At 39.2% G+C, this 24,148-nt stretch overlaps 1 protein-coding gene across 1 annotated transcript in view; it reads left to right on the forward strand.

The window, feature by feature from the left end:
- The window catches only part of mamdc4 (MAM domain containing 4), a 44,875-nt gene extending 40,631 nt beyond the window's left edge, over positions 1-4,244 (forward strand). Inside the window, 2 exon segments of the mRNA XM_055153209.1 lie at positions 2,182-2,247; positions 4,209-4,244. Of these exon segments, the coding sequence (XP_055009184.1) occupies positions 2,182-2,247; positions 4,209-4,244 (102 nt within the window).
- The last annotated feature ends 19,904 nt before the right edge of the window (positions 4,245-24,148 follow it).

Consider the following 24,148-nt stretch of genomic DNA (forward strand, 5'->3'; position numbering starts at 1 on the left):
CCTGGTTTAGACCTGGTTTTAGTCCTGGTTTAGACCTGGTTTAGACCTGGTTTTAGACCTGGTTTTAGACCTGGTTTTAGACCTGGTTTTAGACCTGGTTTTAGTCCTGGTTTAGACCTGGTTTAGACCTGGTTTAGACCTGGTTTTAGACCTGGTTTTAGTCCTGGTTTTAGTCCTGGTTTTAGTCCTGGTTTTAGTCCTGGTTTTAGTCCTGGTTTTAGACCTGGTTTTAGTCCTGGTTTTAGTCCTGGTTTTAGACCTGGTTTAGTGTCCGGCAATGAGTGGAATTATGAAATATTTAAAGATAAATATAAAGATTTAGCCCAAAATGTAAAAACAGGAAAATAGTGTAATCCATTTATTTCAACAAAGTAACTGTAATCCAATTACCACTCACTGAAACAGTAACTGTAACTGAATACACTTACTCATAATTTGTACTCTGATTACATAACTCCAGTACATGTAATCTGTTACTCCCCAACACTGGTTGTTACCTCCTTTGTTTATTCACACATTTGAGTTCTATTGAACGCACCTGAATATACACCACATCAGCTAAATTGAACTACATTTTTAAATTGTACATATATCGACCACACCTGAATATAAGCCGCAGGTGTTCACGTCTACAAGAATGTTTTCAAGTTGGGGCCGTCTGCTTTTATCGCCTCTGAAAGCGTTTGTTGTCTTTTTGCATTGAGTTTCCGGACTGTTCCTTTAATGTGTTGTGGTCGTTACCATCGCGTTGTAGTGGGTGCACTTCCCGGACTCGAATGCCAAATGTCTCTCCCCATTTCTTGCTCTGGAGCATAACGCATAACGGTCCCACACACTTCCTGTCCCATTCATTTCCCCATAGACTTTTCGATAACTCTAAATATTAAGAGTTTAAAGACACGATGGAGCTACGTCAGACCTGGGCATCGTCCAACTCCCAGGCCACACTTTTGGTTGACTTTGACCGGCCTGTTTAAGCTCATTTGGAATTACAGAATAAACATATTTTATCCTTTTACCTCATGCATGGACTAAAGCTGAAAGTCTTTTACTTTAGAAGCATTTTTGTTCGGCAGCCTCACTTTTTCATTGTTTAGTCATAATATAACCTCTTACCAGTCTGAGCAGCTCGTCAAAACAATGATTTTTACTGTTTTTTATAAAGAAGTACAATTAATATTATGCAGAATTGAGCATTTTGGCCTCCACAATATTTTCTGTTTCTCATGTGGCCCCATGGAAAAAAGAATTGCCCACCCCTGAGCTATGTGCTGATTAATATCCAAAATGCTGTTGTTTTAAGTCCAGAAAGCACATGTAAAATGAAAGATTTAGAAATATTTTTTTATAACTTTTTTTTTTTTTTTAAGTTTCAGAAATCAATTTTAAATGTTGTATTCATCAATGTCTATGTGAAAAAAATATTGGGAAATTTACTTTTGGAACTGAGGATTGCGGGATTGTTGACAGGTGAAACACTCCACCAGGAAAAAGTTACATAATGGACCTTGAACACTATTTTCATTTGTCCCTTCTTCCTAAAATTTGTATTCTATATTCAAATTGTCTGTGTCATCCAAACAAAAATGTTATGAGTATTTTGAGGACACCACCTCGCCCAAGATGGGAAGATGATATGAAGTAGGTGGAGCGTCTTTGGTGGTTTTGATTGCGGGAAAAACGTAACGATATAGTCACGTACAGACGAGTAGAACTGGTTTGTTAAATCAGTTCACCACAGTGTTTATGTTTATGTTATGTTTCTTCAAGCTAGTTTAATTGAGTACACACAGGACACATGGACCTGAAAAATAATACAAAGCTGACACATTTTTGAATTGGGATCTAGAACACGCACTTCTCCAATATTTTACAAAGATTTGAGTCTGATCACTGAACCTCCCTAAGCTGTTTGGTGGCTGCTCATGAGGGGAAAAAAGAAAAGCAAAAATATCATAAGACACTGAAAAACATCACAGATTTCTACAGAATCAATGAGCGAAGCACTAAATTTGAAATCTGACAAATCGAGACAAGCGAGTTTCAGTCTGACTTGAGGCGTAACGGATGGAGTGGAGACCAGACTGATATCCCTGTTCAACTGAAAGCCAAAAAATTCAGTGAACTGCAAAGACATATTTGAATGCACCATTATTCAAATCAATGTGTGTATATTTGCAGGATGATCACTTGAGTGTCCCACCTGTTCAAAACCACCCGATGGCAGCTGGCTTCAACCATTTCTCAGTGAGTTTGTGCCCAGCCCTCTGAATATACCAGTAAAAGATGTTTGTGTATTCAACATCTTGGTCCCCACTTGCTTGTCTCCATGGAGATGTTATTCTTTTGCCTTGACTTCTACAGAGTATGACATTTAACTTATTTATCTCCACGAAGGCCAGAAGGCTAAGTTACTAGTTAGATCTGTGGAAAAAACAAGCCTGCTCAAAATAAAAACAAGTGCAATACCTTTAGAACCTTTGTGGTGGAGTTTCCTTCTACAGTTCTACAGTTTGGCATAAAAATGGGCTTGCCTCTCCACAGATCCGGTCCCAGTTTTATTGTGGTGTGACTCAGGCGTATAGTCTAAGCTCCTCGTTACTTTTAATTATACAAAATGCTTCACTTGCGGCCCCTGGATCAGTCTAGGCCTGATGGTATCTCCTGCTCGTCTTCATGGGAATAGATAAGTCACATCACCATGGAAACAAGTGTGTAGTGGTCGTTCTTCAAAAGAATTACATATTGCACCTTTAAATAAATGCTAGACAGATTTACTGACTGAAAATGTGAAAAACAAAACTAACTCATCAAATTAGTTTGATACAGTTTATTGCCATACTGTGGAACATTCCAAAAAGCATCTCTATGGAGACCAGCAGGTCGCAGAAAAGTGACTTAGTGTACCATTAATAAAACAGTTGCCTTCACTTACAAACACACAGTTGTAAATGTGCATATGTGTGTAATCTGTAGTACAATTAAATTTCAACAAGAAATTCATTTATATCTATAACCCCGTTTGGACAAAGCACAGTAAAAAAGAACATCCATCAATCTACTGCTGGACAATGTCAAAATATCTGTGTATGTAAATGTTTGTATAATGTCATGTACGTGTAGGTGCGTTTTGGGGTGGTCAAAAACAAACGAACGAAAGATATGGGAAGGAAATAGGAAATATGTAAATATAAATTTGATTTGACAGCCCTAAAATGTAAATACACACATGCAAACACTGCACTGAGAAACTCTGTACTACACACACTCCCCCAACCCCTCCTACCCTCCCTTTTTCTTTTTATTATTATTATTTTTGTATTATTATTATTTATTTATTTATTTTCTCTCTTCTTTTTTTTCTTTTTTTTTCCTTTCTTTGTATGCGTGTTAGTTTTATATTTGTTATGTCTGTCTTGCTGTTGATGTGCCGGGTATCCACTCCCTCAAAATTGACAAATGATAAAAAAAATTAATTAAATTTAAATAACATCTGCAGCTGGACAAAAGTACACATATTATGCCATTAAACACAATGGAATCCAGGCACTCCAAAGAAGTAAAAATCGCACGAGGAAACATTTTTGTGCAATTTTTCCTTCTTTGGAGTGTCTGGATTCTGTTGTGATTACATTTTGATCCTTTTTCCAAGAGCACCCACCACCCGCTCCCACTGACTGAACACCTGCAGCAAACAGACACAGTTCTTGTTTTCTCTGCACGTTATGCCATATTTATTTTTTTAGCTTTTTGATATGTTACAATGTTATTCCTTTATTTAAAACATATTTAGAGTAGAATTGTATTCACGCTGGTTTCAGTGATCCTCTGTAAAAAGCCTCTGAGCAGTCGCCAAAGAGGTTTGAATTTCCCCAGGATTGTTGCGTCACAGACAGAGACACTGCACTGTTTTTAAGTTTATAAATCATCGGCAGACTTTTTGTGAGCATTTCTCTCATCAAATCACACTCATTACCTCTGCATACTTACAGACGTGTTCCTCGTTACGTAGTTTAATTGTTTTTGCTGTGGTAATTCTCTCTGCTGCCAGTAGATGTCAGCTACATCAGATCAGAGTGTGGGGAGCACTGAAGCTTTTATTTCATTAGTGATCATTTGAAGTTCTTAATTGTGAAATGCCAAAGTAAGCATGTTATTTGTTCTTTAAATGTTCTTTTGTGATTCTTGTGCTTGCGGTGTGTTTGCAGGATTATGGGGACGTCGGTTCTGTGAATCGGGACTGAGCCGGTCTGAGCCGGTCTGAGCTGGTCTGTGTGTGGGTCTGGACGTGGCACCACAGTAGCAGAACTACTTGTGCCATGTGGACTGGTAGAACGCCTATGGAAACCCTGGTGGCAAGACTTGGAACTGCAGCCTTCAGTGGGTCAGATCTGAAAGAAATGGAATGGATTCTTCGGGGTGTACTGCATGGTTGTCTATGATGGAATGTTTAGCTGCTAAAATAGAAAAAAAAGAGAAATTACAAAATGGATTTAAACAGCACATATTCAGGGGCCTGTGGTCCTGTTTAGGAGTTTGATTTTCAACATAAATGGTGAGAGTGACGACGGTGATGTTATTGAGAGGGACGTTTTTAACAGCACAAATCATCACCTGTTGTAGCTCCAGCTGAGTCACTTCTTTATGGTCAGACTGTGTAAAACAAAGCTCAGATTAAAGTAAAGTTGTGTAACAGAGCTTCAAACAAAGCAGTGCCTCTAGTTATGTTGACGACATCAGCGGCAAAGTGTCAGTAGTAATGATAATAGTAATAGTAATAGTAGTGATTAGGGCTGGTATCATTAAGAAGTTGCCGATACGATAAATACCTCGATACACAGGCCACGATACGATACATATCTCGATACAGTGCACTTTCAATTCGATACGATATATTTCAAATCGATTCGATACAGTTCAATAAAAAATAAAGGCTAAATCATGGCTGTGATACTAAAAGTCTTTGTTAAACCACTTCTTGTGCAAAGTTCATATGAAACACAAACATTTTAATCCTCAAAACAGTGTCAAAATGTCAAATGTGTCGCATAAATGAGTTTCCTTTCACTCCACAAGCAACAAAACTGCACCACTGTAACAAAATAATTTAGTAAAACACATGTAAAAATACTCTTGGTGATATATCGATACAGTAGCCCACGATATCAATACTGTATCATCACATTAAACGATACGATATATCGATATTCCGATATTGATTAGGGCTGGTATCATTAAGAAGTTGCCAATACGATACATATCTCAATACATAGGCCACGATACGATACACATCTCAATACAGTGCACTTTCGATTCAAAACGATATATTTCAAATCAATTTGGTAGGATTCAATAAAATTAACGGCTAAATCGTGGCTCTGATACTAAAAGTCTTTGTTAAATCCCAAAAAAAGTGCAAAAGTTAATTTGAAACACAAACATTTTAATCATCAAAACAATGGAAAAGTCAAATGTGTCAAAACTGTAGCTCTGTAACAAAATAATTTAGTAAAATATACCAAAAAATACTCTTGGTGATATATCGATACAGTAGCCCACGATATCGATACTGTATCGTCACATTAAATGATACGATATATCGATATTTAGATATTTTTGCACACCCCTAGTAGTGATCTAAAGTGGAATATAATGGTGCAAGGTTCTTTATTATTTGGAGGATCTATACACTTCTGAAAAATGTTTATAAAAAGTCTATTCTAAAACAAATTGACATAAATTGACAAATTTTGACACTTAAATGTCGAGGAGGCGGTGGTGCAGAGATCAGTTCACTCGCCTCACAGCCAGAAGATCCCAGGTTTGATTCCCAGAAAATGATGAAAAATTATGTCCATTTTGTTTTATTTTGAATGTTCTCCCTGTGTCTTTTCCATACATTTTTGTGGTAATTAATTTGTGGTTAATTTCCAAAGCATGTGCAATAAAAATACAAAAAAAAATAAAAAATTTAAATAAACATGTACCGGTATATATTTAATTTTTTTATTTTTATTTTATTTTTTGTAAAGGTAGGTCTTATATTTAAATGATCTTTGGGACCAACAATGATTCAGCTGAGAACTTGCAATTTGCTGGTTCAAATCCCGCTGATGCTGGTGTCCTTGAGCAAGACACTTCCCTCACAATGTCCACTTGTGACAGGAAGGGCATCTGTTTTAAAAATCTAAAGGAAAAGGGAGCAGCTCAATGAAAGAAAAAATGATTTCACCTTCCTTTTACGCATCATACTGAGGACTTTCCCCCATTCAACAGATACAATATTTTGCTATTGTTAATCGCTATGGTAACAGTCTTTCTCATCATTCTCAAACCCATGGATGTTTTTTAGTTCACCCTACATAAGAAAGCTGACGAAGAGAGATTTTTTTTTAACAATGAGCTTTGATTTGAGCCGCGTGATTGGCCGCCTTCACTGCCGAGGAGATGCTGAGGAGTCGCCCTTAGCAACCGAGGCGTCTCTACGGCAACGTGCTCTCCCCTTCCTCTCTCCCCTTTCTCTTGTCGCTCTCTCATCTTTCCGCCGCCGCAGAGACCGGAGCCGGGAGCACAGGGAGGGCGAAGCGGAGGAGACCGTGACCGGGCTGGGGCAGATTGGCGCATGGACCCCGGGGTGCTGATCTTCCTCCTGTACGTGATGATCGCGCACGAGCTGGTGTGTGGCTGGGTGCAGTACAGGAAGCAGAGCGGGAGGGGACGCGCACGGACCGGACCCCCGCCCAGGAGCAGGTAACCGGGTCTTAGTCTTAAAGTGTCCATATTATGTTGTTTTCTGAGCTGTGTTCTAATGTAGTTTCCTCATCACAGACAGACTGGAGTTGTGTTTTGTTTCATTCACACAGAAAAGCTGCATATTTAGACTGAGTTCTTCTCTCAAACTGAAAACACTCTGTTCCACTTTGTGATGTCATGTGGTAATACAGGAAGTGCTCCACAGTGTTTTTTAAACTCCATACACCTTCACTAGAATCGTTTGGTTAATTTCAGCCCTGGAAATGTCAATCTCTACTAAATGTAAACGTTAAAGGTAGACACTAAGTTGAAAAATACCACTTCATGACATCACAAGGTGGAACAGAGCATTTTAAACTTTGGAGATGTAGACAGACTCATTATAATAGAGTTACTCAAACATGTGTGAATGAAACAAAACACAACTCCAGGTCTGTTTTTGATGAGAATCCGAGTATCATTTGTTCGTTTGTTTTTCAAAATAAAACCAAAAATAAGAAAACAAAAAAACAAGTTTTCTTCATTATTTGTCTCCAAAACCAAAATTAAAAAAACAGATAACATTTTTGATTTTGTCTTTAAATGAATAATGGAAAAAATGGATAATGGACGTTTCCTGTTTCCATGACTTAAACTGTGATGCCGAACTTTTGCGCCACGTACGGACTAAACCAGGTCCGACCAGACTGAAACCAGATCAAGACTGAGACCTAGACTGAGACCTGGACCCCACTGCTACTGAGACCAGGACCAGGCCATGACTGCGCCCGGGACTGAGACAGACCCGGACCAGAGACTGGGACCAGACCAGGACTGAAAATGGTTTAGTCCTGGTTTAGTCCTGTTTAAGTTCTGGTCCAGTCTGTATTCAGCGCAAAAGTCCGGCATCACAGTTTAACTCCCAAAAACAGGAAACGGTCGTTATCCTTTTTTTTTTTCTCCATTATTCATTTAAACACAAAATCAAAAACTCAAAAAGCGAATCATTATCTGTTTTCTCATTTTGGTTTTGGAGACAAATAATGAAGAAAATTGTTGTTTTTTCGTTTTAAATTGAAAAACGAGTGAATGAATGATACACAGATGGATGAGGTAACACTATAACATAACTAAAAGCTCACGAGGATCCATTTTATGTAATATAGGACCTTTAATAAAGCATGATCTAAGAAGACTTCATTCATAATGTATAGTTTAGCAGCATTTTTTTTTCTTTTCTTTAATTGGAATGCCCCTTGAGATGTGCTGACTCGTTTTCAAGGGGGTCCAAAAAACACCAAATGTTAGAAATACACAGCACAATGGACAAAATACACACATATATCCAATCAACTTTATTTCTATAGTACATTTCATAAACAATTTTCAAAGCACTGCACAGATACATAGTAATAACAACAATAATAATGTAATGAAAAAATAAAAGCTCAGATTTAATCATACTAGTCTTAAAACAATAAAACCAGTAAAATAAAATAAGAGCAAAACTACAGAATAGCAATAAATATATAAAATAAATCAAAAATCAATGAAAGTGGAGCACACAATTATCACAGTGTTAAAAGCCAGAGACTAAAATTGGGTATTAAGATGAGACTTAAAACTCTTCACTGTAGGGCTGTTCTAGAGTTTGGGGTCGGTCACAGAGTAGGTCCTGTCCCCCTGGTTTTAAGTCTGGTCTTAGGCCCTACGAGCTGGAGCTGGACCTCAGACTTCAGAGCACACGAGGATGTAAATTTGGAGGATGGCAGAGACATACTGTGGGGCCAGTCCATTCAGAGCTTTAAAAACAAACTATAAAATCTTAAAATCAATTCTAAAATGAAAAGGAAGCCAGTGCAAAGACGTAAAAGTTGGAATAATGTGCTCTCTTCTTTTGGTTCCTGTTAAAAGTCGTGCCGCAGAGTTTTGGACTCACTGTCATCGGTAAAGTGCGTTTTGTGAGATGCCAGAATAAAGTTCATTACAGAAGTCCAGGCGTGATGAAATAAAAGTGTGCACAACTTGTTCAAATCTATCTCTTTGTCAAATTTAAAAACACTGTCCAAGGTTGGTGACTGTGGGGCGCACATCATTTTTGAGGGGTCCCCATGAGGTTACTACCAGATGCAAAGCAGAGGTGGGACCAAGTCGTTGTTTTGCAAGTCTAAAGTCTTTGACCTCAGTTCCAATTCCCAAGTCAAATACAGACAAGTCCAAGTTGAGTCTCGAGTCACTGGCCCATGAGTCCAAGTCCAGTCCAAGTCATCTGCTTTGAGCTTCAAGTCATTTCAATTGTTATGTCCCCTATGTCCGACAAGCGACAACAAGTATAAAACAATCCTTAAGGCAAAGTAGGTCTGGCAGTTTTTATTTTTGGGCCAGACATTCACCAATACGTGCACAGAAAACAAACAAACCAAAGGTTGGTGGGACGAGGCGTGTGCCAGTTGTGCCAAATAAACAAACCAAAAAATATAACAAAACTAACAAAGTAAATCTATGCAAAGTGTATAGAGAGAGCGAGAGAGAGAGCAAGAAAGCGAGAGCGCTCCTTTTTAAATGGTCCTCTCCAACCTGATTGGCTGCTCGCTGGCCAATCAGGTCCCACCCACAACACCTGAACACACAGGGCAGAGGAGACAGCAGTACACAAACCAAACACAAAGTCTTGGTCAAGTCATGGTGTATTTATATATGGGTATTTATATAAGAGTTGTAGAAATGCAATTTGTTTTCCTTTTTAAAAGTCTTGACAAGAACTTAGTGTGACTCATTACGGTCAGAACAGAAAGAATTCAGATTTAACAATGCACTTATTTTGTCGTGTAGTCTGCATTGAAATAGGAGGATCATGTTCTTTGTAGTTCCCTCTGTTGTACTGTATTGTACTGAATATTTCTGTAGTACATTTGAGGATACCACATCATGGTACTACATCCAAAGTAACAAACAGAGAAGTGTAAAATTAAGCACTGCATGTATCAACTGTAAAGAGAAAAGTATTTTCTAAAACATATATATTTTTAGGAGAAGCATCAAGTCTTTTCAAGTCACAGGTCTCAAGTCCGAGTCAAGTCCCAAGTCTTTAACTTCTTAGGTTCTTTTTAAAGACAATGCAGTAAAGTGTATTTACCTTGTTGACATGTTTCGGCTGCTTCAACAAGGTAAATAAACTTTACTGCATTGTCTTTAAAAAGAACCTAAGAAGTTAAAGTATATAAGAAGACAAAATGAACATCATTGGCTCAAGTCCCAAGTCACTGAGCTTCAAGAGCAAGTCGAGTCCCAAGTCTTAGTCTGTTTTATCAGTCTCAAGTCCTAAAAATAGTGATTCAAGCCTGACTCAAGTCCAGGTCCACACCTCTGCCAAACAGTATCATCTCAGTCTTTGCTTCATTCAGTTTACAGACAGACACACTTGCTCCCTAATACATTATATAAAAATGACATAAAGAAATTGAAAAATAATCATAGATAATAGCAAATAGTTTATTAAAATGATTCAGGTTTAGTAACTATTTAAATAAGGGGTTCGGGTATGAATTAAAGCCACATTGTGTAACGTATTAGCTCAAAAAACAGGCTAAAATAAAAGCAAGTTGTGTTTTTTTTTTTTTTTTTTTTTTTTTCATTTTGGTTGTGTTTCTTGCACTGAAAAGCATGCGTGTCTGTGGTGATCATTATTCCTGTGACTGGCCTGCTTCATTTGAGTTTAAAAATGGAAACGGTGATGACATGATTGTGTGATCAGATCAGATTGTGCTCTCTGCAGCCAAACAATGACCAGCTGTTATTGTCATTATCAGGACTGTGTGAGCAGATTACAGGCGCAGTTACACTAGTGCTCCAAGTGTGGCGCTGTAACAAAACAAAACTGTGCATGTAAAGAACTGGGGTTTGAACCTCATCTGAACCACGTCTGTAAATGTGCTGCTTAAAGGTGCGTCGTGTAACTTTTCTGATGGAGGGTCCGATAAATGTTTGTCTCGATGGAGATGTTATTGCTTTGTCTGGAATGTTTCACAGTGTGGTATCTTTCTACTTTTCTATCTTCAGGGGGACCAAGGGCCAATCCCATTTCTAATTTCTACCCCTACCCCTTGAAACTGAGCAACAAGCGGTAGAGGTTCAAAGTAAACCCCTACGAACCCCTTCAACAATCACATACTTCATCGGTAGTCTCCTCAGCTTTTACGTAAGAGACACGACGAGCTTTTGCCAGAAATCCAACATTCCGTCTACAACTGTGGTGGTCTCTCTTCCGTGGGCTCGCAGTTCGTTCACATCTTCAGTTCCATGCATCAACCGATCACAAATAACGTTACACTACTCAAAATAGTACTAGCGATTTTTTTTTCGTGTGTATTTTATGAAGAAAATGACTATTATGCACTGGAACAACCTTAAACTTAAGACAATACAGCGGTTATCACACATTTTAAACCATAAATAATGGAGAAAATACATTTACTACACTACATTTGTGAACTTCTTTTGTCTCTGTGGTCGTGGTAGCAGCCATCTAGTCGGTGATTCGCAAGACATTCAGGTAAATTGCTCATACCCCTTCAGTGCCTCCAGTTTGGAGTGTGCCTCTGAAAAATCTTCGTTTGGAGGGGAATATATCCCTGACGCTTTCCCCTAACCCTCTGCCATAACTGTAACTGTGACACCCCTAGACGTGAGTGTGCAAAACGGTGGGGTACGGGAAAGTGGTATGGTCAAGGGGTGTAATGGGATTCAGCCCAAACCAGACCATGTTAGAGGTCAGATCTGTGGAGAGGCGACGCCACTCACAGTCAGATTTTGCCTGTTTTTCTATTTATTTTTAAGCTATAAAACCACCTGTAATTACATAAATGTAAATGGTCACATTTTTATAAAGTGCTTTTCCGCTTCCAAGAAGGAGCCACTCACTCATTCACACACACACTCATACACCAGTGTAGCTGAAATCACACCGCCAACCTGTGGGTCTTTGGATCTGATGATGTTTATGTCAAGAGCAGGATTCCAACCACCAACCTTCAAATACTGCTACTGCCACCCACTGAGCTACTAACGTTGCTGTTTAAGGGAAAGTTCAGACTTTTGTGCATAGGACCTCATTTCGTAGTGAGCCAGAGTGTTGGAGACGTGTGGAGACACTTTTTGAAATATTCCATCCAGTCCTTGTATTTGCAGAGGTCACTGGTGCTAGACTAGTGCATGTCAATGGTCATAGTTCTCCTGCCACTAAAAACAGTCTTACCCAGTCCACAAAACACCCCAAACAAATCTATTATTACACCAGACTGTCCATGGGAATGTCTGGAGTTCATGGAGTTTAAAAGTAACTCTTTAATAAAACTCTGTGTGTGTGTGTGTGTCCATGTGTTGTACCAGGGCGCGGGTGTGTCCGGGAGTGTGGCGAACCAGCAGCCAATCCCAGCGCTCGGACCGGGCCAGAGAGCTGAGGAAGAGCGGTCGCATTGTGAGGAAGGCCTGAAGGACTGACCCTGAAGAGGAACGGACATGTTCAAAGCTCTTATCTGGACTGGACATCTATATCTGCTCCATGAGTCTACAATGGCAGGTTCAGGAGCACCTTACTGACCGGTTTGTGGAAAAAAAAGTAGCAGAAGACTTTTGGACAATGTTTTGGACAAGTCTGCTTCGCCTACATTTTCTGATTTACCATGGAGATGCTCATTGTTTTCTAGTATGTGAATGTTTACTGTTGGAGTCTAAAGACCGCCATACGCAACTGGAGAATTTGCTCGATTTTGGCTGTGATTTGCTTCTCTCGTGACCCGACTTTTTATCTTCATGTGCGATTTTGAAGTTGCTCCTTATGTGTGTGGTGTCAGTGTGACTCTGAGTTGCTCTGTAAAATCATAACCACCAAACATCAGCAACATTACGACAACAGACAATAAAACAGAGCGTCGGGGGCAGAGGAGTGACAGACACAGAGACGCAACATACAAACTATATCGAAAATAATGAGAAAACTTTATTCCTCTTGTAAAGTGGTAAATTTAAAGTGCAGCATCTCATCCACATTATCCATAAAATAATAACATCCAGTCCACAAAACCAGGCTATTAATCCAGTTTGAAGAGTTAGTTAAAAGTAAAAAGGTGGGAGTAGTTCCTCACGTGTGTCTGTTTACATCCACACAGCGCACGGATCGAGGTGAAGCTGCAGATTAGTGACAGTGACTCTACTTCCCCAGGACTTTATCTCCAACCTTTTATGCTTTAAAAATCCTGTATCTGAAGTTTTTCTTCACATTTCACAAATAATAATGACACAGTTTTGACTTGTATCTAAACTAGAATTGCAGAGCTCTGATCTTTCAAACACTTAAGAGTCTCAAAGCAACTGGTTTTACTGTAGACAGGAAACAGCTGACGTGATCGCGCTCACAACTTTATATCCTGTGGTCTGCAGACAGATCCCACTGCAGTCTTTGTGATCAGATTTTAAGCCTCATAAGATTCTCCTTGTGTTTGTGGTGTATACCGTATTTTCTGCACTATAGGGCGCGCTCTTAAGCCTCCAACCCCATCAAAAAACAACCGCGTGCCCCACAATCCAGAGCGCCCTATACACCAATCCACTCAGGTGTCCCAGCACGACTTCAGTAAACTACAAAGCCGCATCACCCGCAACGCACGCAAACACACACGGAGCAGACAGCGACCGCACAGTGAAAAACAACCGCAGACACACTCATCACTCCACGCCGACGACGAACAGAACGGAGGAACGAACCGAAAAAGCGAGTGCAATGTGCCACTTCTAGACACAACTGAACAACTGAGTCACTGTGAACACGCCAACAATCCGTTGGTCCCAGACAGCACCCTCCCTACACGCCACAACTGAACAAAGCCTAGAGTCACCGTGAACGAACAAACAAACAAAACCACTCACCCATCACACTGTTGGGTTTTGTTTAAAGTCCAGTGTGGTTTATTTGTGAAAAAAGTTTGAAAATAGACCATTTAATGACAGTGTGTCTTATAATCCAGAATGCCCAATAGCCCAGAAAATATGATACTTTTTTTGTATGTATAAAAATCATTTAAGACCAAAAAAATCCTGTAGTGTGTAGCGGCCTTAAACCAGGACTGATCCATATGACGCTATTTATTGATTTGTGGTACAATGTTTCCTCATCACAAACATACAGAACCTGGAGTTGTGTTTTGTTTCATTCTCAAATGCTTAACAAACAAACCCTGCATATTTAGGGTTAGTTCTTCTTTCAAATGTCTTTTTAAACTCCATACACCTTCACTGGAATCATTTCAGTCCTGGAACTGCACATCTCTATTAAACAAAAGATGTATCACCAATTAAGAAAATACAATTATAGAACAAAGTAGCACACTGCAAATTTCTCTGATCTGGCCAAGATTTGAAAATTTATATCAGATTATTTGTCTTGTTTTCAGATTTATTATCTACTTACTAGTTCGGAGATGTTTCATTCTAGTCTAGAGGTCGTTTATTTTAAGAGAACTGGTCAAGTAAAATGATCTTGCTGCATGGACAGATCATTTCACTACTTTTAAGTCATTTTCTGATAGATATAAATCTTTATATCTTACATTCTGGCCAAGCTTTTTTGCAGTGCAGTGGGCGGAGGTTGTCTTGAACAACATGCACGAATCACTCCAAATACAACTACAGGTGAGTGAATGGTGAGAGGAAACATCTATAACATGGTTAAACGTTCTGAAAAGTAAATTTTGCAGAATAGACCTCCTTTAAAGCTGCATTGTGTAACTTTTCTAATGGAGGGTTTGTCAAATTCTTGTCTCTGTTGAAATGTTATTACCACATTATTATAAGAGTCCTTTCTGAAACAAATTGCAAATATGTACAAGAAATATCAGTTCAAGTTTGAGATATAAATGTTGGGGTTCAGTGCACTTGCCTCACAGCGAGAAAGTCCCAGGTTTGATTCCCAGAAAATGATATAAAAGATCATTTTGTGTTATTTTGAATGTTCCCAGAAACAAAATGTTCTGGGGTTGTTTTGGGGGATAATTTAATTATTGGTTTATCTTTAAAGCATGTGTAAAAAAAAAAAAAAAAGAGAGAGAAATTTAAAAATGACATGATACTCAATAAAAACTAGTTTGAATTAAAATAAAAAATGTGTGTGTGCATTTTTTGGGGGCAGCAATAATTCAAGTGTCCAACTGAAAATTTGAGAATTTCTGGTTCAAATCCTGCCAGAGTTTGAAGTGCCCTTGAGCAAGACGCTTCACCTGCAATGTCCACTTGTGGTTGGGAGGGCCCCTGGAATAAAAATCTAGGCAAAAATCATACAACTCAAAAAGGGAACAAGTTAACGAAAGAAAGTTATCCACATTATCCACACTATTAAGTTGTTATTTTAATCTAATCAATAATACTGATACTTAAAGGTGCACCGTGTAACTTTTCTGAGGGTCTGCAACCTTTTTGTCTCCATGGAGATGTTAATGCTTTAGTTGAAATTGTCCACAGTATGGCATTAAACTGATCTGTCTTGCATTTATTCAACTATAGGTGTTATTTATTGCTCAAGAATATCTTAAAAACATCTATTCTTACTGTGAGTGAGCTCGCCTCTCCACAAATCTAACCTGTAATTTGGCTTGCAAGTGTGGAAGTGTGAACAACCGTGGTTAAAATATAAAGTAGAGATGGGCCAGGGACAGAAAAATACCTGGGTTACACAAGTCTCCTTGGAGATTTTTTAGTTTATGGCAATGTGGAACTGTGGAACATTCTAGGAACATCTCCATGGAAACAAGCATATGATGGACTCTCCACCGGACAAGTTCCACAGTGCATTTTTAAATTACTAGGTCAGGAATCAGAATACATTAGACAGTTTGCAAAAACCCTGGAAGTGCGAGTCCTGGCACCAGCCAATCAGCGAAGAGCCGTACATTCTGCGTTGACGACTATTCCTGAGATTGAGGATTTAAAGCCGGAACAAAAAGAATCTTTGGTGAATTTTATCAAGAGGAAAGACGTTATTGTCTTTTTTTTTTATTAATAATTTTATTTGAAAACTACATGCATTACAACAAATAGGAAACAAACAACATACAAGATACAAGACAAACATTACGATACGATTATTACGAGTATGAAGATTACAGACAAATAGGGACGAAGGTGACAGGAGCTGGTGAGTGTGGACCATATGTGTGCGTGTGCATGTGTTTGTGCATGGGGTAGACAGGCTATTCAGATGATTTACTGCTGACCTGTATTATTACTAGTTAATTTGGATATTGAAAATAAGTTAAGTATGTATTGGAGCTTTGCCTCAGAAAGACATTATTGTCCTTCTTCCTACAGGACTTGGAAAAAGCTTAATATACCAGTTAGCCCCATTAGCGGCGCATTACATACGTCACGACCAAATAGCAGTGATTGGTTAAATTTAAAAAGTACCCACTTACCATCGAGTGAATGGATTCTAATGCTGAGAGGTCAGACAGTTTCCACAAAATGAACCCGGCTGATGAATCAGGCTACTTTTAAACTACACTCCCAGTCAAATGTTTGGACACACCTTTTATTGTCTTTATGTTTACTGCTTTCTACTTTTCAGACACACACAGAACACGTCAAATACTTGATGCAAAAATACTTGATACTATATGGAATTATGCAGTACGTTTTTAAAAATGCATATTCAAATCCTCAAAGAAGCTATACCCTTTGCTTTGTTGACAGCTGCAAACTCTTCTCTCAGTGAAAGCACTGACGAAATTAAAAGATGTCTGTCTTTAAAAAAACAAACATCTAAAACCAGTTCAGAGTTATTTTGAGTTTAGTCTTTGTTTACTTCATTCTACGTGTTACTCACAGTTTTGACGCTTCAGTGAAAATCTATAAGTCAGATAATCATGAAAATAAAGGTGTGTCCAAACGTTTGACTTTTGGTAGTAGCTTTCAAACAAATCATATTCATACCAATATGCTGACAAAGCATTCTGCAATGGTTATAGGTGCAAGAGAACAGTCCAATGAACCGTACACTACATGTGACCTTATCTTTGAAATGTCCAAATGTATAAAGGCGTTCACAACAATCTCATGTGTCAAAACCTACATAAAATTCATTCTGAATGCAATATTGTAATATCGTTTTTGACACAATAATTTGAATTTGCAGACTCGTAGAGGGACAATCTGGAATTTTGGACATAGGGCCTCATTTCCTAGTGAGTCAGAGTGTTGGAGACGTGTGGAGACACTTTTTGAAATATTCCATCCAGTCCTTGTATTTGCAGAGGTCACTGGTGCTAGACTAGTGCATGTCAATGGTCATAGTTCTCCTGCCACTAAAAACTGTCTTACCCACTCCACAAAACCCCAGAAACAAATCTCTTATTACACCAGACTGTCCATGGGAATGTCTGTGTTGATAGAATAATGTTTGAAATAAACATTTGAAGGATTTCTGTCTGAGCAGCAGCAGTGAGTTGTACTTCCTGATAAGAAGCTCGGCAGCGGAGGACTGATATCACCTAGCACCTATAAAGTAGGTAAAATCCCGCTGCTGCTGAGAAAATAGTCCCTCAACATGTGATGCAATTTTCCTTTCCAGAAGTAATTTAGCAGCTGACGTGTCAGTCTTTAGACCCTTCATCTTCTTCAGGGCACACAGTTGTTGGAAGGAATCTCCAAGAATCACCTTAGTTTGGCTTTGCTCCTTTACCCCTTCTCTTCTTCTTTCAGCGACCTCTTTTGCGGCGAACTGGTTGTGGATTCTTTTCCGCCATTGAAACAGAATTTGGGCAAACTGCGAGGAAACTACAGTTCGAAAAAGTCGCTAATAACTCTGGGGTGATTGAGTAAACAGTGTCTTGCATATGTGGAATGTGTGAAAGGCGAACGTAAACCAAGTAATCCCAGCATGCTGGCAAGAAAACTAGAAACCACAGAATTATAATCAAATCTGGAAGGTGATCCCAGTATGGCATCGTATTGTTTTCAGTGGCCTGTGCTTATTGGCTCATGGGCACAAAATTATTTTCTCTTCTGCATTTACTTCCTCAATCCAGGCGAGCTCCTCCCACCCGTGTGACGTCTGTAACGTGCACGGCGTGGACCAATCAGAGCCAGATCTGCTAGAGCGGAGCTAGTGCAGGCTCAGACCTGGACGAGGCTAAAGCCCAATTTATGGTCATGCGTCAAATTGTCTACGTCACGACACAGAGAGTCTGTGTCGCCTTGAAACCCTCCGCTGAGAGTCTGCATCAACCAACATACACTTTTCTAACTACGTGTTGAACCGACCAAAATCCTAGCCTCCGAGTGTTGTGGCGGTGAATGACTCTGCAGCGCATAGACCTCGACACAGATCCATAAATCAAAAACAACGACGACAAGGCGACGGCGGCAGAGTGTGTGTTGAATCGACGTGGGAACTATAATTCAGCCTTTAGCCTTACAAAACTAACTTTTAGGCACTTTGAGGATTTAAAAATGTTTAAAATGTTTATGTTGTTGTAGAAAAGAATCCTACAAAATCCATTCTTTGTGAAAGTTGTCGATGCCCTGTTAGCTGCACACGGACAGTCTGAATTCTCAAAAAATACATTGCGCTCAGTGTGAGAATTCATTCTGGGCCCAAGCTCTCAGAAACTGTAGTACTTTTTCATTGCTTAGTTATAACATAAACTCTTCCCAGTCTGAGCAGCTTGTCAGAAAAACGCAATATATGGATTTTAATAAAGAAATACAATTCATATGATGCAGAATTGAGTTGAGTATTCTGACCATCCACAATATTTTCTGTTTCTCATGTGGCCCCGTGGAAAACATAATTACCCACCTCTGCCTTCCAGTTCTTATTATAGATCCGTGCTAGAAACGCAGGGAGTTTGATTGACAACCTAATAGCTTTGTTATCTATTGGCTAATGTGTATTTGACCCCACCACATCCACAGATGATGGATTTTCATTCTTTTTTTTTTTTTTTGTGCTCATCATAATTACAAGGCTTCTGCATCTTGATAATGTTATTTGAACTTTCACTGGAAAAAAAAAATCTCCTTACAACCTTTAATGGTTTTACAAGTCAGACTTTGCCAAAAAAAAAAAAAAAAAGATATCTTAAGACGAGTCCCAAAACACTCCACTGTTGGGCTGTTTTTACATGGCGGGGCACAAGTCAAGACTAAATTAGGATTTAGTAAAGAAAATAATAGATCAAATTAGCCAACCCACATTTTCATTTAAGAAAACAGCTCATTTCTCTCTGTAAAATCTTGTATTATTCATATATTTATTGAATTGTTATGTGGATTATTGCATCAGCCTGTATTACAGTAACAGTAGTTTTGAAATATATTCCACTAAGCGAATTTTTATGAAGCCGTTGTGAATCATCCATGGGTTTCTTGGAATGACAAATAATAATCATAATAAGCTTGCTATAACAATTAACCATTAAAAATGAAATCTTACATCAGGTCCTGTTAAACCCAGACTATTATCTAAAATAGCTTAACACAATAAAAGTTTTGGTGTGTGTTTGTTTGGTGGAATGCTGCCTCTCCGTGACAGGTGCGCTGACAGGGGAATGTGGCCGGTCCGGTTAGTTCACGGTGAAGTGACGAGAGCCGCGGTGTTTACGCTCAGAGCTGACGACGTCTTTGGTTTTGTTTTGTTTTATATGAAACCAGGAAACACCCACAGCAGTGTCATTATTCAAACTCATGACGGCAAATGAATCACTGTTTCAATTCCTCAGATGTATTTTAGATGAGAATGTAATGTTCAATCCAACACAATCACTGTAATGATCTAATATGTCAGAGTGGAAGAAGTGGGCCTATTAGTTAAATTTAGTATTACGCATATAATTATAAAAAGAGGTGCACAGTGATTAAATAAATATTACACAAAATGAATTCTTGTGAGATTTAAGGCAAGGCAAGTTTATTTGTATAGCACAATTTGTACATGAAGTCATTCATAGTGCTTTACAGAACAAGAAAAACATTCAAATCACAATACAAACAAATCAAAACATAAATAATCACCGTAAAATTTAAAAAAGGAGAAAATTAATTTTGATTATATTAAACTGTTTTGAACCTGGATTTAAACAGCGTCACAGAAGAGTCTGTCTCACATGTTCAGGAAGACTGTTCCAGGTTTGAGCTGCATGAATCTGAAACTCTGACTCCCCGTGTTTAGTCGTGACTCTGGGCACCAGCAGGAGGTCGGTCCCTGAGCTCCTCAGAGTGCAGATGGTTCAAATGGGACTAACGTGTAAGAAATGTATAACTTTAGGGGGCAGGAGTGCTACTTGGATGTACAGAGGTTGTGCAGAATTGTCCTTTTGGTGCTCTTCAGTGTAGGGACCAGTCTCAATACAAAGTTGAATAAACTGAGGCACTCAAAAGTTCAAAATAATTAAAAGCCTAATACCACATGGCAGATAAAGGTCAAATCACGCCAACACGTTTCAGCCCTTTAGCCTTCATAAAGGCAAAAATGTCACAGATGGACTTTGGTGCTCATCCATGGAGAGACTTGTACAAGCAGAGCCACTTTAAAGTCTCTGAGCCACAGGGGCAGTGCAGAGACCTGAGCAAAGGAGGCATGTGCTCATGCTTTCTAGTTCGAGTCAGGACCCGAGTTGCAGCGTTCTGGACGTTCTGCAGCGTCTCACAGCTCATTTGGAAAGGCCAGTGAGCAGGACGTATTTATTTTAAATTTTTTATTTTTCCATCCATTCATTTTCTCCTGCTTATCCAAGGCTGGGTCACGGGGGCAACAGTTTAAGCAGGGACTCCCAGACTTCCCTCACCCCAGACACTTCCTCCAGCTCCTCAGGGTGGACCCCGAGGCGTTCCCAGGCCAGCCCAGAGACATAGTCCCTCCAGCGTGTCCTGGGTCTTCCTCAGGGCCTACTCCCGGTGGAACATGCCCAGAACACCTCTCCAGGAAAGCGTCCAGGAGGCATCCGGAACAGATGCCTGAGCCAGCAGCGGCTCTACTCTGAGCTCCTCCCGTGTGACTGAGCTCCTCACCCTATATCTAAGGGAGCACCCAGCCACCCTGTGGAGGAAACTCATTTCGCGCACTTGTATTCACGATCTCATCTTTTCGGTCATTACCCAAAACTCATGACCATAGATGAGTAGGGTTTATTATTCATAATAATATTATAATAATTAATAATATTATTATTATTATTATTATTATTATTATTATTATTATTATTTATTTATTTATTTTTTATGTATTTATATTGGGTAAGTAAATATTTACATTCTTATAAAATGGAACATATAGCATAAGTGAAATCATAACAGAAATAAAAAATTACCACAACAAAAAAAATGTGCCCAAAAAGGAGTGGGAAGAAGAAACGTATTTAATTCCACCTCCACTCTTTTAATCTAACACAATGAGCTTATAATAAAAATATATAAACTACTTACAAGTGCGGACAGTGAATATCTGCAGTGAATATACCTGCATTATTAGTCTGTTTACTTTTCCAAATCTCAAAATGTTCCGTTCCACCTTGTGATGTCATGAAATGGTATTTTTAGAGATTTAGAGATTAGCAATTCCAGAGGAGAAATTATCTAAGTGATTCTAGTGAAGGAATTCAGAAACACAATGGTGCACTTCCTGTGTTACCACATGAAATCATAATATCATAACTCACAAGGGCCAATTTTTGGAATTTCAAGTTAAAGATTTTAATCTAACTAAACATGAAAGAGGGGGAGTGATCTAGATATTTCCTGTAAGTGTGACTAACTCAAATACTGGGTCAACTCTCTAACTGATTTCCTGCTCACTGTGCCAGAGATATCACAGTGGCATCAGTGTTAAGGTCACATCTGTCACATCTGCCCTTTGTTATGTTCCCTGTGCAGAGTTCACTGTGTGTTTGATGGAGATGTGCACACCAAATGATGAGCTCCATTTTGAGTTGGACGAGTAATACTTTATCCACTTTGACCAGTTTTAATCACACTTTTTAACAGTGGAGGTTTCTTAGGTAATGTCTGGGTTAAATGTTCCACAGAAATGCATTCAGCTGAAGTTGAACTTGTAGAGCTGAAGGCCCTGCTGAGGTGTGATACAGTATCGATATCGGGGACTGCTGTACTGATATATCACCAAAGAATATTTTTTGGTATGTTTTACAAAAAAAAATTCTTACAGCGCAGTAGTTTTGTTGTTTGGTTAGAGGAAAGAAACTCGTTTAAGTGACACATTTGACTTTTTCATTGTTTTGATGATTAAAATGTTTGTGTTTCATCTGAACTTTGCACAAGAAGTGGTTTAACAAAGACTTTTAGTGTCACAGCCATGATTTAGACATTATTTTTTACTGAGCCGTATCGAATTGATTTGAAATACATAGTATCGAATTGTAAGCTCACTGTATTGAGATATGTATCATATCGTGGTCTATTTATCGAGGTATGTATCGTATCAACAACTTCTTAATGATATCCAGCCCTACTGCTGACAGAGGCTGCATCAGACAGACCGTCACCATACACCTGAGTCAGCACCGTCTGTCCAGCTTCCCCTCCTGCCATTTTCACTAACACACTAGTTAACTAGAAGGCCTAGTAGTTAGATCTTATTAATTAGATCTTAGATAGATTAACTGAGTATGCTTGATGCACTTGGGTGCAGACCTAAGTGCATCGAGCATACTCAGTCTTTCTGACTTGTCTATAGCTCTGCTCCTTTCTTCACCCGAGTGAAGACACGCAGCTGAAGGTCACATGAGACAATTACAAAAGCCATGTCCAATTCGTCTGCATGTCACCTTCATGCATCATGGGCGTCTGGCCTCTCTGTCCTGGAGCCCTGACGTTGCTCTTGTGGGTGTTGAAGCCCCCCAGTCGAACATCAGAGTGCTCGGTGGGTGTCTAGTACCCCTTTAGACTCAAAGAAGGCCGGTACACTGTTTGCAACAATGGGGCAACACAACAGTGAGAGATCTTTCCCCCTGACCTGAAGGGTTCTTCCTTCACTTCCTCAGGCTGTACCCCCACACACTCACTGTTGAGCACCCAACTCTGGCCTGGCTCCAGGTTGGGGCTCAGTAACACCAGTTCAGGCGACACAACTGGCCTTGTTTTTAAACTCGTCATGAAGGGTTCTGACCCGTCACCTGGGACCCACCCTGATTCTCAAGGGCATGAAGCCCCCGACAGCATGGCTCCTAGAGTCATGTGGTGCTCAAACCCCTTCACCGTGTTAATGTGATGGTTCAAGGGACACTCATGGCTTTTCCTTTTGCTTATCTCTGTGATATTTTTCCACCCAAGTACAGGTCCCTTGGGTGTCATGTCCCTTGGGTGCAGGTCCCAGGATGTCTGACCCTGTGGAATCTCTCTGTAATTGTGTTCAGTGGGTTGTGATCTTCCACACTGCAGTCAGCAGATGATCTTCCTCCCTCCAGGCAAACTGCAGCTCTGTCAGTTAAACCCGAGTGAAAGAGTTCTAACGTTTAATGACCTGAAGTCTTTAGTCTGGAGGGAAATAGCTGATGTGGTCTTGAGTGAGAATGCTGCTTTGAGAGTTCCATAGGCTTGAGTTTCTCTGGCTTCTAATAATGCTTTTGTAAACAGGTGTCATGTGTGGTAAACAGGTTTTTGAATGTGTTTGTTTGGAGGATAAGCCCGATGGAGTCCTCACAGTCACAACAACAGGAGACAGATACAGTAGGACAGACAGGAGATTACATACATTCAAATAAACATAGAAAAAACAAAACAAAGTCAACACACACACACATTCATACATGACGGTTAGACACTGAAAGTCAAATCTGAACAAAAAAACAGAGACAGAGTTCAAATATAATCACAAAATACAACAAGATGATCAAAAACAATCAAAATCAACGAAGGGACAGAAGTTAACTTGCGAATCGCTGAGGGAAGATTGTTCTCCTAATTGTTTTTTGACTCTTGGGACAACAAAAAATATCTGATCTGTGTGATGTAAAGTGTAAGAGAATATGAATGGAATTAAATACTGTTTGAGATATTCAGGATGACTGAGACTATTGCATTTAAAGATAAATAATAATCAGTGAAGTCGACGTGAGGAGGACAGAGTGAGCTGGACAGTTGGTGCATCACACAGTGGAGAATAAACCTGCACACACTGTTCTGGATAATATTGAGTTGATTGGAGGATAGAAGTTGTGGTATTTTATATATTATCTGTAAAAGATATCACATTAATCTAAAATGGGAAGATTTAGTTGTGTGATCATCTTTGTGCTGACAGAAAATCTAAAACAACTGATGGACTGGTAAAGTCATTTTAAGCATTATGAAGTTTGTAGTTTGTAATTGTTTTTGTTTTTTTTATGTGGGAGTGCATCTGTGTTTTGAAGCGTTC

Source organism: Boleophthalmus pectinirostris, unplaced genomic scaffold (assembly GCF_026225935.1).
Source record: "Boleophthalmus pectinirostris isolate CB_2022bp ecotype Guang Dong unplaced genomic scaffold, ASM2622593v1 HiC_scaffold_18, whole genome shotgun sequence".
NCBI lineage: Eukaryota > Metazoa > Chordata > Actinopteri > Gobiiformes > Gobiidae > Boleophthalmus > Boleophthalmus pectinirostris.